This window comes from Nipponia nippon, unplaced genomic scaffold (genome assembly GCF_047370975.1).
Source record: "Nipponia nippon isolate SJK-2023a ecotype South Korea unplaced genomic scaffold, ASM4737097v1 scaffold_5, whole genome shotgun sequence".
Classification (NCBI taxonomy): Eukaryota; Metazoa; Chordata; class Aves; order Pelecaniformes; family Threskiornithidae; genus Nipponia; species Nipponia nippon.
In genome coordinates this window covers 27,588,756-27,605,100 of record NW_028262369.1, presented here as the reverse complement: position 1 = coordinate 27,605,100, position 16,345 = coordinate 27,588,756, and the positions used below count along the sequence as shown (strand labels likewise).

Below are 16,345 nucleotides of genomic sequence, written 5' to 3'. Positions count from 1 at the left end.
TTTGAGACACAACAGAACGAAATTACAAAAGCATTCGCTAGTGTCATGATCCAGCAAATTACAGCGCAGTGGGCGGATACCGGACTCCAGTTTCTGACATCAGAAAGCCTCCTCGGTCAGAGGAGTTCAGAGGCCTAAGGTAAAGCCGTAAAACTTCACCGAATTTTCACCTTCAGACAGCAAACTCTCCGTATCCACCTCATTGACATTTACAGGCACAACTTGCAATCACTGTTTGGAGCGGGGATGCGCAAACAAGTGTGTGCTCATAAAGGCATACAGCATATGTCACTTCACAGATCTGCAAAAGCAGTTCCTCCACGTATTTCAGAGAAATACAAGCTCTGCTAATGCACAGAGTTCTACACACAGATGTAGAAGTTTTGTAATTTTAGAGATGTTGGAAATATAAGAATATTTTAGATGTTAAGTATTAAAAATTGTTCCTTCCTTCAAAGAAGGATGCAACAAAACGTCCACAGAATAACTCTAACAGGACGTCTTTGCCATTTTTCATTTGCAGTTATGTTTTATTAATCAATCTTCCTTTTTATAAATTATACTTTGTGGTTGAATCTGAAACAAGAAAAACTATCCCCACACACACACCCATCTAGCACAAAATTAAAAAATAAATCGACAACAAAATGCAGAAAGAAAAGCTAATAATATTGGCACTAATGTTTGCCAACACTCACGTTTGGGCCCCCGATATTTTTATCTTTCTGAGACAGTGCCGTTCCAAGCCTTACATGTCAGATTTTGCCTCCAACTAAGCACGCGGCCGCCAATTCCTCCTTCCCTTCGTCCCACACCAAATCCACCATCGAGCAGTTGATCAGAGCAGATCCAAACCTGGAGAGGTACAACTACAGGGTACGGGGACAAGCCGCAGGACAGTCAGCTCTTGTGCTTCTAGAAACAAGCGATCCGGCATAGCAAGGTGCCGAGTGCAGCAACACCCCCAGCGCTCCGCAAGCCTTTACTGGTGACTGTGGAGAAGGCTGCACCGGCAAAGACCGGGCACGGCTGCAAGGCCTTCTCCTCCTCCTCCTCCCCTGCCCGGCAGCTTTGATTCCTCCTGGTGCTCTTCCTCCACTTAGAAGCTTGACACAAAATCTGCCCCCCATGCTCTTGGCTCTCTAGAGGACCTCAAACTGTCAGACAGAAATAAACTGCTTTCTGCTTCATCGTACAGAAAAACTGAGGTCCATGTCTAGAGGACAGCCACAATGACTCAAAATACCTGGGGACAGATTTTTTAATTTTTTTAACATTTTTTTAAATGAAAAAAAAAAAAAAAAAGGCGTATTCTTGCTTTATAAGAGGTTTTTGTCCCTGTTTTTTTTTAGACCTGGTCCCTTCTGATGGGTTTTTCTTTCCTGCTGTTTTTGACAAAAAAACTCTTTCTGCAGTAGATGAATTTATAATTAAAAATGCAGCATTGTCCATGGAAATAACATTTGCAACACTATACAATTCTTTTTCTTCAGTGTAACTCACATTAACACTAGGTGCACTTACAATATTTAGTCAGATTTTTTTTAATTATTGGATGAGGAAATATATAATATTAACACTTCGGCACATCAAACAAACATATCAATTTCCTACAACAGAGACTTCTGCCTTTGGACTACGTGATAATGCACCACCACAAATGAAAAGATAAAATTTAGTCAGGAAAGGAGGAGGACATTTCTCAGCGAGAAAGGTCACTAGCACGAGCAGTTCTGCTGCGAAGGGGGTGGGTTGTCCGTGAGTCGCATGCCCCTTCCAGAAGTGCCTCTGGAAGGGTCTGATTCTATACTCTCTGACATCTTTTCACAGATTATATCCACCAGGCGCTCAAACACCTGCCTTACGTTGATGTTTTCTTTGGCACTAGCTTCAAAATAGTCAAAACCTGTGAGAAAAAGTGAAAAAAAAAATATCAATAGAGACTGATGATAACGGAGATGGCTTTTAAAATACTAACCAATTTTTTCAGAATTCACCTTAAGAAAACAAGACATTAGACAATTCTTCAGCTCAGCTGATTCCCACAATCTCAGAATACTGAGCAGAAATACTTCCAAAATTTATCAAGCATCAATAAGAGTCAAAGGTATAAATGGATCCCGACCGTAGCCCTGGTAAACACATCTGCAGATGATACAGATCTGAATAAACTCAGGACAAGGGAGTTGAATTCTCCCACTGCCCTTAACTGGTCACGTACGGAGGGGCCTTCCCGGGCTCCACGCACCCCTGCGCCACAGGCACTCTATGAACCACCACTGCAGCCCAGCAAGAGCAGAGACTAGAAAGAGAAGCAAGATCATAGTTATATTCCTTCTGCTGACCAACTTCTGCACTTGTGAGCAAAACGCTCCACGATTTTGGTCCTATTTTTCCCGTTCTTTGATTAGATGGAAAGCTCTTCAGGGTGATTAATACTTGTACAGCACATGTCACGACAGAGCACCCATCCTGACAAGGGCCGTTCAGCACTGCTCAATTACAAATAATGCTGAGTACCTCCTACAGAGGCATTTCAGTGTCCAGTCACCAGCTCCTAGCTGCAATGATGAGTATGGATTCTCAAATACTGACCCTTTCTCATAAAAAAAAAAAACAAAACAGGAAGGCTGGAATTATGTCAAGGTGGGGAGGGCACACAGACAGGATTCCTGCTGCCTCCCGCTGACACCTCGCACTACACAAGATCCAGCCTTCCCACAGACGAGCCTGAACCCTGCCTCAGCCAGCAGAAATGTGCTGAACTGTGAAGCATTTCTTTATCTTTCTAACCCCAGGGGCCTCAAAGGCCAACCATCACTTACAACGGCTGTTGCTTCTGTTCTACCAGGTTATTATATTGCCAACAGCGAGAGCCCAGGCACCACAGAGAGTTCATTTTGCAATAAGCTACATTCTGTTGTGCTTCATTTTGGGGATATTCTGCATTGCATCAGTTTTCTTTGAATCTGCCACAAACAAAGGGAAAGATAAGTCGTCTTAACCAATTAGTCCGCCACTGCTGGTAGACTGAGTTACCTTGATGTGTGAGATAACAAGTAGGTATCTGCCCCATTCTAACACTTTTAGAAATCATGGGACAACGGGTGAAGTGATGGTGGAGGTGTTTGCCTCGTTACTAAATAAGGACAGCTGTCCTGCGTCAGGCGAGGGTTCTGTCTGCCCCACTTGCTGTCTTTGATGAACAAATGTTCGTGAGAGGCACAAGAAAGCAGAGAACTGAACTTGGATATCTGTCAGTCCAACATTGGTTTAGCTTCTGCTGTGGCTGAATCTCAAGTTTTGGTTTAGTTCACGTCCAGGCCAATAACAGCTTCTTAATCTGATTAGGAAATTATTTCAATGATGTTAATGTCACTATACAAACTTAGATAAACACGCTGAAGGATAACCTTTATGTGAGTCATTATGATGAAAGCTAGCAGTTCAAGGAGTCGATAGTCAATTAAAGAGATTCCTCCCGCCTAACACACAAAGTCATTTCAGATGATGCTGTACACATTAGCACAGTTAATATAAGAAAAATCTGACCGATAAAACCATATATATATATATTTAACCCTTTTAAAAAGAGCATTAGTATGTTGGGAGGCTACAGAAGAAGAGGCCTGGGACAGCACTTTCCAAAGGCATGGTTAGCTTTTGTTTTGCTCTGCACTGGGGTATGGTTCCCCAGGGTGAGCTGGACGAGCGCAAGGACAGGTCAGGGGCAGAACTGGGGATTCTTCAGCAGAACAGCTTCCTACTGATGGAGTCAGTTGCTATGGTAACTCTGTGCACGTGTGTGTTTTGAAGTGTCCCATATGTAAAGGATTCAGATTTAGATGCCAGGTTTGTATTTAAAGAAACAGATGAATGTTGGGGGGAGAAAAAACATTAGAAGTCCAAATAGGAGTGGGAGTTCCAGTAAAACTCTCTATTTGCTGTTACATTGATGTGGACAAATTTTCAGCTACTAACAGTGTAATTACTCTTGCAAAATACGTGGGCTCACTTGCCCACAAAATATGTGGGCTCACAACGTTTTTGAGAGTCTGCAAGCCAGGAACCGACTTCATTCACATTCATATTTTCAAAAGCAAATTAGGTTCTGATGTATAAAAAACAGCCCATAACTGATTTTGCAAACTAACCATGTCTTTGTTTGCTTTGCTAGTCCTACATGTAAAGAATTATTATTACAATAATAATAATGATGGGAAATTAGAGGGTTTAGATTGGTATTTGCTGATTATTTGTTTATGATGGCAGTGCCTTGAGGCTCCAGTCATGGATGGGACCCCTTTGTGCTTAGCACATGTAGAATTTACACTTGAAGGCTGTAAACCTGCAGGCCTCTGCAGACATGCTTTTTTTTTTTTTTTTGCAAGTGAAACATGAAAAAATAATCTGATTGCTCTTAGCTCTTTGGAACAGTGACCATCTTTTTGTTTATATCACCCAGGTCCCTATCACAAAGCCGTACTTTATGCTCATATATATACACTCATGAGCAGGGTTTCTATACCTTCCCTTCATTGAAAAAAACCAAAACAATACTAACAAAACCCCCAACTAATAAATACTCATCATCTAAGATTTAACCATAATTGGCAATTTGATCAAGGTCACAGTTTAAACTACAACAATGTACACCGTGTATACTGGAAGTCCAGTACCCCCAGTTTAACAATGCACCCTCAAATTACTGCTGAAGAATTGAAGACAACATGGGATTTTATAAATTGGGGATGATGGCGATTCCTTTGGGTCTGGTAATAATCTCTACTCTTACAAGGTAAACAAATATTTACAGTATGCCTACTGTAAGGGTCTCCACTGTTAACTGAGTTCAGCGTTAACAGGATTTACTTGCCACGATGAATTCCTTAAGAGAAGATGACAGTATAGTTAAATCTTAACACAGAAGCCCTGATTCCATAGTAAAAAGATCACATATGCTATAATATATGATGAAAAATTATAAATAAATGAGAAATTAGGATGAGTTTATTTTGCCGTTCATTCTAAAATTTTCACTGCAATCCCAGCTTCCTCTCAATTGGAACTGTTTTGCTTTTTCTATCCCACATCAATAACATGATGTAATTTCCCTGCCTGGATAAAGAAGCCTGGTACATTTTAAAAGTATATTTTACTCAAGTCTACAGTTCTGAATTATAAACTTCTTTTTTCATTGTTTAGTTGGAAAAAAAAATTCTTTCTACAAAAATCAATGTTTGCATTCTGAAAATGACTATATGGTACTTAGAGACCTGGAGAGAGAATTGTGTTTATGAAAACTTTTTCTCTTTTCATTCTGCTGAGCTAATAAAAGCTGTTCTCTCCAGACAAACTTTATCTTCCTTACATGCTTAGATATTAGCTTTACAGATACAGCAACACTACAAGAAGGCAGTATTCGGCACTAAGCAAGTAAAATATGGACTAAGAATATATTACACTTTTTAATTGTGATACCATTACTAAAGTATTACTGCTGGAGGGACTTCTTATCATACAAATTAAAAGGAATGCAGTGTAAAGAAGCAGAGGAAAAAGAGTAGAAAGAAAAGCTTTGACATGCACCTAGCTGATCCGCCAGATGTTTCCCCTTCTCCACAGGAACAATTCTTTCATCCTCCATGTCACATTTGTTTCCGACCAGGATCACTTGTGCATTGTCCCAGGAGTAAGTCTTGATTTGCGTGGCCCTACAAGCAGGTCAAAAAAGCTTGTTACCTTCCATCGGCCATGCCAAAATACAATCGTCTATTAAGTATGAAAACAAGTACCATTATAGACAACATCAACATCTCAAGACTGTTATGTTGGTTAAAAGACAAATGACCAAGCTTACACATAAAGCAAGAATGCAGACTACGTAATTTACAGCACTGTTCTATTTTACTACCCCTTAACTTTGTGTGACAATTAAGTTACTTGCTAAAACTTTGCAAGTGTTTTAAAGATCACGAGATCCAGACAAAAAGCTGAATTGAATGATTTTTGAAGTCTAGGGGAAAAAAAACATTCTTCTAAAGCTCATTCTCCTTCACCTGTAATGTGTGAGAGGAACAACAATCAATTACACCTCTTAAGGATATTGTCCCTATCGAGAAAGCCATACAACAGATACACACTTCAAGCTAGATTCACAACTTCTTGTAAAACACATAACAATAATTCAGAGCAGACAAAAAAGATGTTCATTTGCTGCAGAGTTTTAGTAACAACATAAGAAATTGTGTTTTGAGAGTTAAACAGACGGAAGCATCAAGTCATCTTTGCTCGAACAGGAAAACTGGTTCATGGAGACTGAAAATTGCATAGAAACATGGAAACTATTGCTAAAGAGAAACAGAGATTTACCAAATTGGGAAGATACGGGAATCAAGGTAAGGCTCTGTGAGCTAATATTTGAACCCAGCAGGATTAAGTGACACCTAAGGCAGGGAACAGCAGATGCAATGACAGACAGCAAGTATCAGACAAACGCCAGCTTCCATGACAGAGGGATCATGTGCATGGGAGTTTAAGCAGGAGCACTGGGATGAACTTAAAGCCTCTAAAGCTCTCTGTGGCTCATGTGCTGAAACTGGAGTGGAGCTAGCTGTGGATCCCAGCGGTATGACCTTATATTTGGCCTCTTTGTAGCTTTTCTATGACAAAACAGAAGATTTTTTTTTTTCTATTTATCCTGAGGGGCCAGTCCTTTCCCACCATCCCCAGTGAGGTGTCACAGAGCCAGCAGCAGAACAGTATTAGCTTGGTAGCATTCATTTTCATCCATTTTTTCAGACTGGCCCAACCTATTTTATCTTCACCAAGTCAGCTCTATCTTTTAAGACTCCCTCCTTCCCAAAGGTAATTAGGCTGCTCTGCCAGAAGTGATACACTCCTTCCCTCCTCCAGTCCCTAACTCACTCTTTGTCCCTACTCGGCACCCCTCCATACAGGACACTGCAGTTTCCGGCAAACCTGCCATTTCCCAGGAGACCCAGGAGTCCCCGCACATTTTATTTCTGTTTAGTTTGCTTGAAGTCCCTTAACAATAAAGCACTTGATTCCTTCTCTTTTGAATTACCAGCAGCCTCCAGCTCTGATCTACTAATGATAATTTTTAATTAGTTTGAGTTGCTTACTTGCCTTTTCCATGGAAAACAGACAGTCACGTTACTCCACAGATCTCTATGAAAAAGGGGATCATTTCACTGTGCAACTTGCCTTTAAGCAGCCGCCTGTTTGGATTGCACTGGAAAACACAAACCTAAACGAAGCCCACTGCACAAGCCCAGACCCATACTGCAACACGCAAAAATAATCAAGGACTTTGTGCAGTGAAACTTCTTACTCTTCTTAGTGTCCTCCTGGAAAGGCACTCACTCCAATCCCAATTTTGGCTCTTCCACTTTCACCCTTCTGAGTGCCTCCATGTAGACAAGCCCTGTGAGAGCTAGTATGAGTCTGTGATGAGTTTATGCGGTATTCTGGGGTTTCCCAAGGCTCATCATGGACAGGGATGACCTCAGAAATCAACCAAAGCCAAGGAAGATGAAATCTCCCCAGTCTCCCTCTATAAGCAACAGAGAGAAAGAAAGTCTGTCCAGGTTCAATTTAAAACACCTATAACCAGGCTTCTCTTCTGACTCCCATTCCTCTCTCTGGATTCATTTCAGCCCCTGGGGGGGTCATATGGGGACAAACTGCCAAATCCTAGCTATTTTAACAGAATTACTTAGAATATGAAAAAGAAGAAAAACGCATGAAGGATCTCCCGCAGAAACTCATCCTTCTCCTTGTTTTGTACAAGTTAGTGAAAATCCTCTCGTGCAGAACACTACCATTTACACTTATTAGGAATAAAACCAAACAAATAACAAACAAAAGTTATGAAGAAGAATGTCTAAAAGAAACCCTGCTCCCCATACAAAAAAAAGAAAGGCTGCAAATTTCCAGAAGCTTTTGGAAAGGTAAATAAATAAATAAATGAAAAGGCTTCTGCAATTGAGATGTTTCAACAACTATCAGGGCAGTCCAATATACACACTGGGAAAAATATATTTCTGTGAGACAGTAACAATGCTGTGCCTTATTTGTGCTGAATTCCTCAAATTAACGATAAAGCATGGTTTTTATGCTTCATGCTTAGGAGAAAAATAGTCTCAGGTTCACAGTTACATGGATATATCAACAGCCTAATTTGTAGATCAGCCTTTAAGATAAATAAAACTGATGATTTGTGAACCCAGCTGTCACTTAAATCGAAGTTACATTTAACCAATTTTTTCTTCCCTTCTATGAAATGGTCTAGATTGTCCAAAGCAGAGTTTCCATAATATTTTCTATTTATTTTACAGTGTCAAATGCTGAGTATATTCTAGTTTCAGTACAGTTTCAAATGAGGTATAAACCACTGATTTATCTACACACAAAACTATCAAGCCAATGTCAAATAATAACTGTCAAAGAAGCCTACTAAAAAAAAATCTAGAAACTGAGCTGAAAGCCATGAAAGCTCATTTAACCCTTTCACTCACCCTACAGGACAGATGTCTTATTATTCAAACAAAATAATAAGTTATTTTCAAATATTAGGTAAAATCCGTCTTTGCTTTTGCCCATTTATGCTTTTTCTTCTAAAATAACCTGACTGTACTCTTGCCACACTTTTAAGGCTTCTCATACAATCTGCTGTACCTTTCCCAGTGAAGGAATAAGAGAACAGGTCATGTCCTAGATATTCCCAACTGCATTTAAATTGTGCATTTTGCTCTTTCTCAGCTGCTTTAAGATAATTATCATTAATTAGGGTGATTCGTGTGAATGAAGGGAAGACTACCTCACATTCATATACTACCTTGAGAGCTTGTCTAAATACCTGATATAAAGCCATGATCCTCCTCATTCAGGAGAAAGAGTGCCTTTACTTGGTTTAGGAGAAGTATTTCTGGAGTGACACAAAGCAAACCAGAATCCTGTTTAGGACGTCCACCCATAAGAAGGGTGCGGTAAAAAGATCACCCAAAGAAGAAATCATGTGGCAGACTGGAAGAGATATTCTTGTTTCCTTTGTGGGCAGGTGAGGCCCAGTCAGGAGGCTGGTAAAACAGTCACATGCCAATGTGCCAAAGATGAGAGGTAAATTGCACCAGACGTACAGGAGAAGCAGTTTTAGAGGGGATGTTGAAGCTTCATGAAAAGGCTTGGAGAATAATAAGGCTAGTGAGCACAACCTGCTATGGCAATTTTCCAGCTAGAGGGAGGATATAAGCTCTGAGATGCTGGAGAGGTCTCGAAGGGGAAAGACTTCTCTCTGATGGAGAGCTGACTTTGCACAAGTCTACCTTCCCATAATTTCATTGTAATTATGAAGATGAATTTTCAGATCTATGCACACCCCTATGAGCTCAACAGAAGTTAAGAGTTTGTCATGGGCAAGAGCTTACTTGGAGTGCTAGGTCTCTGGTTCAGCTGTTTGTTCATGCTTTTGGCTTGTTTTCTGTAGAGAACTCTGCAGGAAGAGACGGTACAAGAGAAAGCAGTGAGATGGGCTGAGACTCATGTTGACAGCCTGCTTACACAGCATCTTAAAAAACCTGCATCACTAAACAGCAATAGGCAGGGCGCCAGCAAGAAGGGACAAGCTTTAGACTGGACAATGTCCTACTGTAAAACACATAGATGACTACTGTACACAACTTGACCCGTTTCAAGGTTCTGTGAATGGGTACAATTTTAGGATCCAGGAATTTAAGTTCAGGTGGGAAATTCTTACCAGCCAATGAGCATGGACTGGGATGGAAAGCAGCCAAAAGTTAGTGGAAGGGGCATCACTTCATATTTTGTTTGCTGATGATTTTCTTGAGGTATCCTCCTAAGCTTGATTGTATTTGCTTTATGAACCCAGTCCCATGATCACATGGCAGATGGCTTACTCATCTTTTTATGCCAGAGAAACACTCAAATTCCATCCGCACATGCTATTTTAGAAATAACTGGGAACGTTAACAGGTTTCTTACTGGATTTAATTCACATTAACTGAGTACTGCTGATTTATTCTCAATGTCTAAAAGGTCAGCCGATCTGCTGCATCATGCTGCATTTATGACAAAATATTCAACTTAAGAGTATTCTTTATTTACTATAGCTGGACACTGAAAAATGCATCACTAGCCAGCTAGGATAGCAGGACACTTAAAAGAGAGAAAGGATGTGTAGGATTAATTGCTGTAATTTCTGGAAACTTGCAGAATGTAAGAAGACCTGGGATGAGCTTTGCTGTTAGCTTTTGCATATATTCTAGGTGGATGCCCCATTTAATTTCAATGAAAGTTGAAGTATGGTCTTAGAACTAGCGTGGTTTGTTGTAGCCTCACCTAAACCTCTGCAAGCAGAGAGGCAACTCACGTATTGGGCCACACAGCCTTCCTTGCAAGGTAAAAAGCAACTTGCAACTTTGCCATTTCGTAGGAATCTAGGAGCAACACTACGGAGGGTAACAGCTTCATTAGCGGAGAAGGGGTGGTTCAGGTACTTGTCCTCCCATCAGACTCTCTCACATCCCAAACATTCTGGGTTCACTCCTCTCACTTTTACAGAGGTCCTCCTTCTTGGGCACATCAGGAAGGCTGTCCTATCCACATGTGATGGATGAGACAAGGCAGGGCTGAGCATTAGGGGCATGCTACTGACTTTGCAGCCCATGCAGCTTCCCAATTGCTGCCACTCCATCCTCTCACCAGCACCAAATGGAAGCACTGCAGGACTGCTAGGGCTCTGCTTTTATCATTAGGCATGCTGCTGCTGTCTCGCATTTGACCTGAAGAAGGGACTAGGCTCATGGAGATAAAGGCTCTGAGCTAAAGGAGCTCAAGTAGTAGACATTTTAATTTTCCAAGGAGACTACAGTTCCTGACTGAAGACCAGATCCAGTGTAATGTTTTTTTGAAGCATAACCAGCATGGTGGGAAAAAAACAAAACCAAAAATCCTACGTACTTGCTATGCTAGCAAATGGCAGAGGCTGATATAGCAGCACCAGCACCAGACAAAAGCTTTTGTTTCCATTTCTTGCCCCTTTGGAAGGTTAGAAAGCAATTTTGCAGACTGGGAAAAAAACACCTCTTAGCTGCATTGCCACTAGAGGACTCTGCTGGCACAGCGATGCTGGCTTTGCTACAGTCCTCATCTCCTCTCCTGTGGACAAGCTTCAGAAAGGATGGAAATGGTCTACCATAGGCCGATTTTATCTGCCCCATGACATCATTTGGGCTCAGAATCTTAAAACTGACAGTTGGAAAGATTCCTGACATACAGAGTAAAAACCAACAGTGATGGTTTACCTCTGTCCTTTGGCTGACAAGGTGCTCTTAGCAAAGATATTTATGCAGCCCCTGTGGCACAGGGAGACAAAATCAAATACACAAAGCCAACCTTTCCTAATTCTTGCACTCTTGCACCATTGCCTTTGATGGAACAGATGCGAGACCATTGCCAGTACAAAGCTTCAGGTTAAACTTCACCTGTACAAACTTTAAAATAGTATCTCGTAGTGGCAGCTCATAGATTGAGATTTGGTATCTTTTGGCTAAGTTAAGACTAATAAGTAAAACATATTAGAGAGAAACCAACAGATGAACTGGTCATATATACCTTGTTTCAACAGGGAACCAAGCCAAAAATATTTATAGTTTAGTGAAAGATATTGCCCTAGCTCATGTGCCTGCACTCCCATGGAAAAAAAAAAAAAATCCCTGTGCAGACACTTGGAGAAACAGCTTCATCTGAGTTTGGTGGAGGGTGTGCCATGTGGAGGAACGTGGTTTTGGCAAAGCCTTTGGGTTTGTGTTTCCCACAAGGAAAAAATGTATTCCTTCATCATTAGCTGCTGAAGGACAGCTCAGGGAAGGTGCTGCAGTTCATCTTCTGCAGCATGGTGTCATGATACTACAGATGGGGTGAAAGTGGAGACTACATCTTTAGATGTGATGATTATGACCAACTGCTACAGTGGACAGCGAGAACAAATAATGGGCAGCCATGGAGGAAGGCCAAATTACTAGAAACAACAAACAGCATTGTTGTGGCTTTTGAGTTACAACCTAGATTAGGGGATATAGAATAAGTGTTCAACAAAAAGCCAGACTGAGCTGGATGCTAAGAGCCAGTGCCATAGCCAGCATATGTTCCAGGAGAAGGATGCTCTTCTGATCTGTTAGGTAAGAAAATTTTTAAGTCACCTTGCATGCTGCTGTTTTATGCTCCTGGGAGGTCACTGAGATCACTGCAAATCAATCTATCAGTCAGACTTGGGAGATTACATTAACCATTACATTGCCTTTCTTTGCATACTGACGATACCTATCTGCAGTATACAGCAACAGGGTAACACGCAGAAATGATTGCAAGACATTTGAGGGGAGCCGCTGAGATACTATTTCTGAGGATACCTTTCTCCTGCCTCCCCATGCCTTGTATTTCCTACACAAAGTCTGGTGTCCCTTTGAGAGGATTCCATGTCAGAGCATGATGTTCCAGCAACAGGGTCCAGCCTTCTGCTTACCTGTGCCGTGCCTGCGGCTGCTACGTCACAGCAGCAGCTCAGATGTTCTCATCCCAAGCACTGTGCTAGGTCCCTGCTGAGAAAACACCTCCCATCAGATACCACTGAGGGGACTGCAGGAACTGCCCATGGCCACAGAAATGACGTGCTCTGGCTCTTCTGGGAAGACCCCTACTCTTCCTGCTCTGTACATGTACTTGTCTGGAAGGCAGGAGAGCAGGAAGAAGGTCTGGGCCACAGCTCTGCTTCCAAAACCAGATCACAGTGTGGGGTGAGATGGGACATTTCTTCCCGAGGAAGAAGACAGGTGGTATGAGCTACAAGGGGAGCCTCCAGGTGGTGAAGGGGAAGTGCACACCAAAATGTAGGGGAGACCACACTGGGGGTACCAATGCAGCTTTTATAGTGCCATGGGGTTTTTAAAGTGACTGACCTGGTGCTTTCTTTTTTCACTGTGAGCCAAAAATATTTCCTGGCTTTTTGTCATCAGAAACTCCAGAAATCATTTTCTGGTGTTTCTGCATTTGTACTGAATTCAGTGGAGCCAGAGAAGCTTATAACAGCTGAGAATCCGTTTCATACTTAGTTTTAGGGCTAAGTCCCCACCCTTCCCATTTAATAGATAACTCCTCCTCTCCCATCCCACACTGAGCAGTGCCTTACAGAGTTGTTCAGGTGCTTTCTGTAGTCAGTGGTAACAGACAGGCCCCTTCCAAGGGGTATGCTTGCTTTCTGTCCTAGACCTTGCTCTTCCTTCTCTTATTACAACTACAACTAATTTAAACTTCACAAGTTTTAAATGGGTAAAGTTAGATTTTTAATTATCTCAAGTTAGGCAAGGTGAATACTGCAAGGTGTCTACACTTGTAGGTTAAAAACAAACAAAAAAAAAATCACTTTTTAAGGCAGTTTGGAAAGATTTAGCCTTATTAGATTTTAAATGAGATTTGACTCAAACAACCACTGTTAAACTGGGTTGTTTTAGCAGCATAGCCAGCGACCTCATAAGCCCAAATAATGCATTAAAGGATTAAATTCCTTTACAATAAATTAGAACTTTTAAAAACAACTGCTATAGTATGCTACTATATTTGAATTATAACTTTTTCATTAAAGTGAAGCTGTAGAACTTTTTCTAAGGAGAGTTTAAAAAACAAATTATTTATCCCAGAGTTTAGATGAAGAGGAAAGAATACAGTGATGCAAAGCACTGTGGAGGGTGGGATGTCTAATGTTATCAACAAACAATTGTGAGCAGAGAATTGGCCTAAAACCAAACACACACAACAACAACAATATTTCATACCAGTCCTGTACTGCATTGAAGGAGTCTTCACTGGTGATATCATACATGAGGATGAAGCCCATGGCTCCTCGGTAGTAGGCTGTAGTGATGGTCCTGTATCTTTCTTGTCCAGCTGTATCCTGGAACAGAAAGGAATATTTGGGCTTTAAGACTTCAATTCTCAGAAACGGGAGTTGTAGTTAGGTCCTAGATCTAAAGTAAGGCAACGACTTTTTGTTATTATACATTTTTAAATTCTCATTTGTTCCCAACTGAAATGAACTCTACTTACATTTTAGCATTAATTGGGCTTTTGCATCAACTATGAATTGTTAAATGCATTTTGACACATGTACTATTAAAAAAATACCAAAGATGTCAACCCTTTAATTGCTCTTCTCTGCCTCAGCCTCAATGCAATAATAAAATGTTAGCAGAGTTCACTGAAAGCTGACACTTCAAAGCAGAGGCAATAAAAAACAGTCTAGGACTGTACCAGGCAAAAGACATTTACGTGTTGCAATTTAGTGTCACGGTCAGGAAAATGTCCTTAAGATAGATGCTGCAGGTGACTTGGTTCTTACCTGAGGTTAGAGACAACAATTAAAGACTTGATGCAAAGAAAATTATTCTGCAAAGTGAATTTAATGTGGAATATCCCAGTCACGATGTCTGAGGTGCACATACTAATTTGAGATTTACTAATCCTCTTCTGTCAGTTCAGCTTAATTCTCTTTACCTATAGAGTGCTGTAGAATACCTCTACCTGCAGTTGTCATTTCTATGTTTTTCACAAAGGTGAAACTCTGGCATATACAACAGAAGAATTTCGAAAGACTTGTGACAGCTGGAAAACATGTCAGCTACCATCTGTTGGATGCCAGCAACGTTTATTCCTCACATTTTGGGTGCCTGCTCTTAAACTGAGGAATATCACTACATCAGATCAGCAGTCCTGCAGCCCATCTGTTCCCTCTGGACCTGCCTTCTGAACCAAGGAGAGAAGTCGTGTGCTTAACGTATCTCTCATTCAGTAGATATCTATCATTTGAACAGACACGTTTCATCCATCTTTTGGCAAATGGCAACTCCGTGAAACAGCTGCAGGGAGGCAAAAGGTCTTACCTTCAAAGAGCGTGTTCAGCATAAGGTGTTGACTGCTAGTTACTCTTACGGGTTAGCAGTTCTGAAATGAATGGGCCTTTAGTCCTCCAAAACCCATGACTTAACTTAAGTTAACCCATTAACTTAAGTTAATGCTTAAAGAAAGCATTTACTGCCACTGGTTTAAAATGTGATTAAAGTTTCTCTTCTCTAGAGAAAAAGACCCTAAAGGACTTATCAATCATATAGGTAGTTGGAAGAGTAAAATAAATCCATGTAGAGCACTCTTGCAGGAGTATAGAGCCAGTTTCTGATCAGACACAGCACATCACTGCAACCCAAGAAAACACACAAGATGCAGTGGGTGGGAAACTAATCAGCTTTAAAATCCTCCTGCCCATCATTCCCATACATGCAGCTTTGGTTTTGCTGCATGAAAGAGATGGTGTTGGCCCTTCCAGAACACATGCTAGCCAGTCGATGAAAGCGGAAAGCATCAATGATCACCTGTTGTTCTGCACCAGAATATCACAGAGGCTCTCTGTAGGAGGCAAGTGCTTGTAAATAAGCTCCCTGCAGCTTGCTTAAAAGGCTCTGCCTATTGCACTACCGTGAGACTATCCACAGCTGTAACACACCGCAAATTTCCCAGTGGAGGGATTATGCAGCAGGAATCTTGCTGTTTCTCTACCACGCTTCTGGAAAAAGAAGGAATTTTTCCCTGAAACTTGTGCATTTATTTCAAGACAGGGTAGTCCATTGGCTGATCACGGTGAGGCACTGCACACTGACTGAGAAAGAGTCCTCCTGTTCCCTCCTGACAAGGAGTACCAGAATGAGGTGAACTACACCTCGCAGCCTAAGTGACCACTTCTTCTCCTGCCATTGATAAATCCTCACAGAGCACTCTCGTATTCACTGACTCCGCATCCTCGCTTAGCTGCTGAACAGCTAAACCAGCTGTGCCAGCTAGATCCTGACTGTAATTCTTTAAGTGGGAAATGTCTCAGCAGCAATAGCATTTTCCCGTTTATTCAAGTGCATGATAGTTGCTTTATTTTAGCCTGATTTCCTAAGGGCATGAGGCTTATTAAATCATCAGTCTCCACACGTGCACATGTATATGGTCATTATAACTCTACTGACTTTTGATCAAATTTGACTGAGATGAAACACTCTCAAAGGTACATTCTTACAAATATCACGAAAATAGTTGGTGAGGTGAAGAATAGAGACCTTAAGCATACCTTAGCTGGGGAAAAAAGCTTAAGTGCAATGCTTATCTTTTTCCGACACCAAAGAATCCACAGAGGAGAGGCTTTCTTCATGCCTCATTAGGAGAAAGACCTAAATCAGTATTAGTAACTTCTCAGATCCTGCAAGCAACAAAA

General features: G+C 41.2%; 1 protein-coding gene across 5 annotated transcripts in view; it reads right to left on the bottom strand.

The window, feature by feature from the left end:
* Positions 1–404: 404 nt before the first annotated feature.
* Positions 405–16,345, bottom strand: part of RAB3B (RAB3B, member RAS oncogene family) — a 59,659-nt gene continuing 43,718 nt past the window's right edge. For 4 of the 5 annotated variants that reach the window (XM_087733465.1, XM_087733463.1, XM_087733464.1 and 1 more), the window contains 3 exons: positions 13,872–13,990; positions 5,590–5,714; positions 405–1,906 (listed from right to left, as the gene is read on the bottom strand). In XM_087733465.1, coding sequence (XP_087589591.1) covers positions 1,719–1,906; positions 5,590–5,714; positions 13,872–13,990 — 432 coding nt within the window. In that variant the 3' untranslated portion in view covers positions 405–1,718. The remainder of the gene's footprint in view (positions 1,907–5,589; positions 5,715–13,871; positions 13,991–16,345) is intronic. The other variant, XR_015699039.1, reaches the window with a different exon arrangement.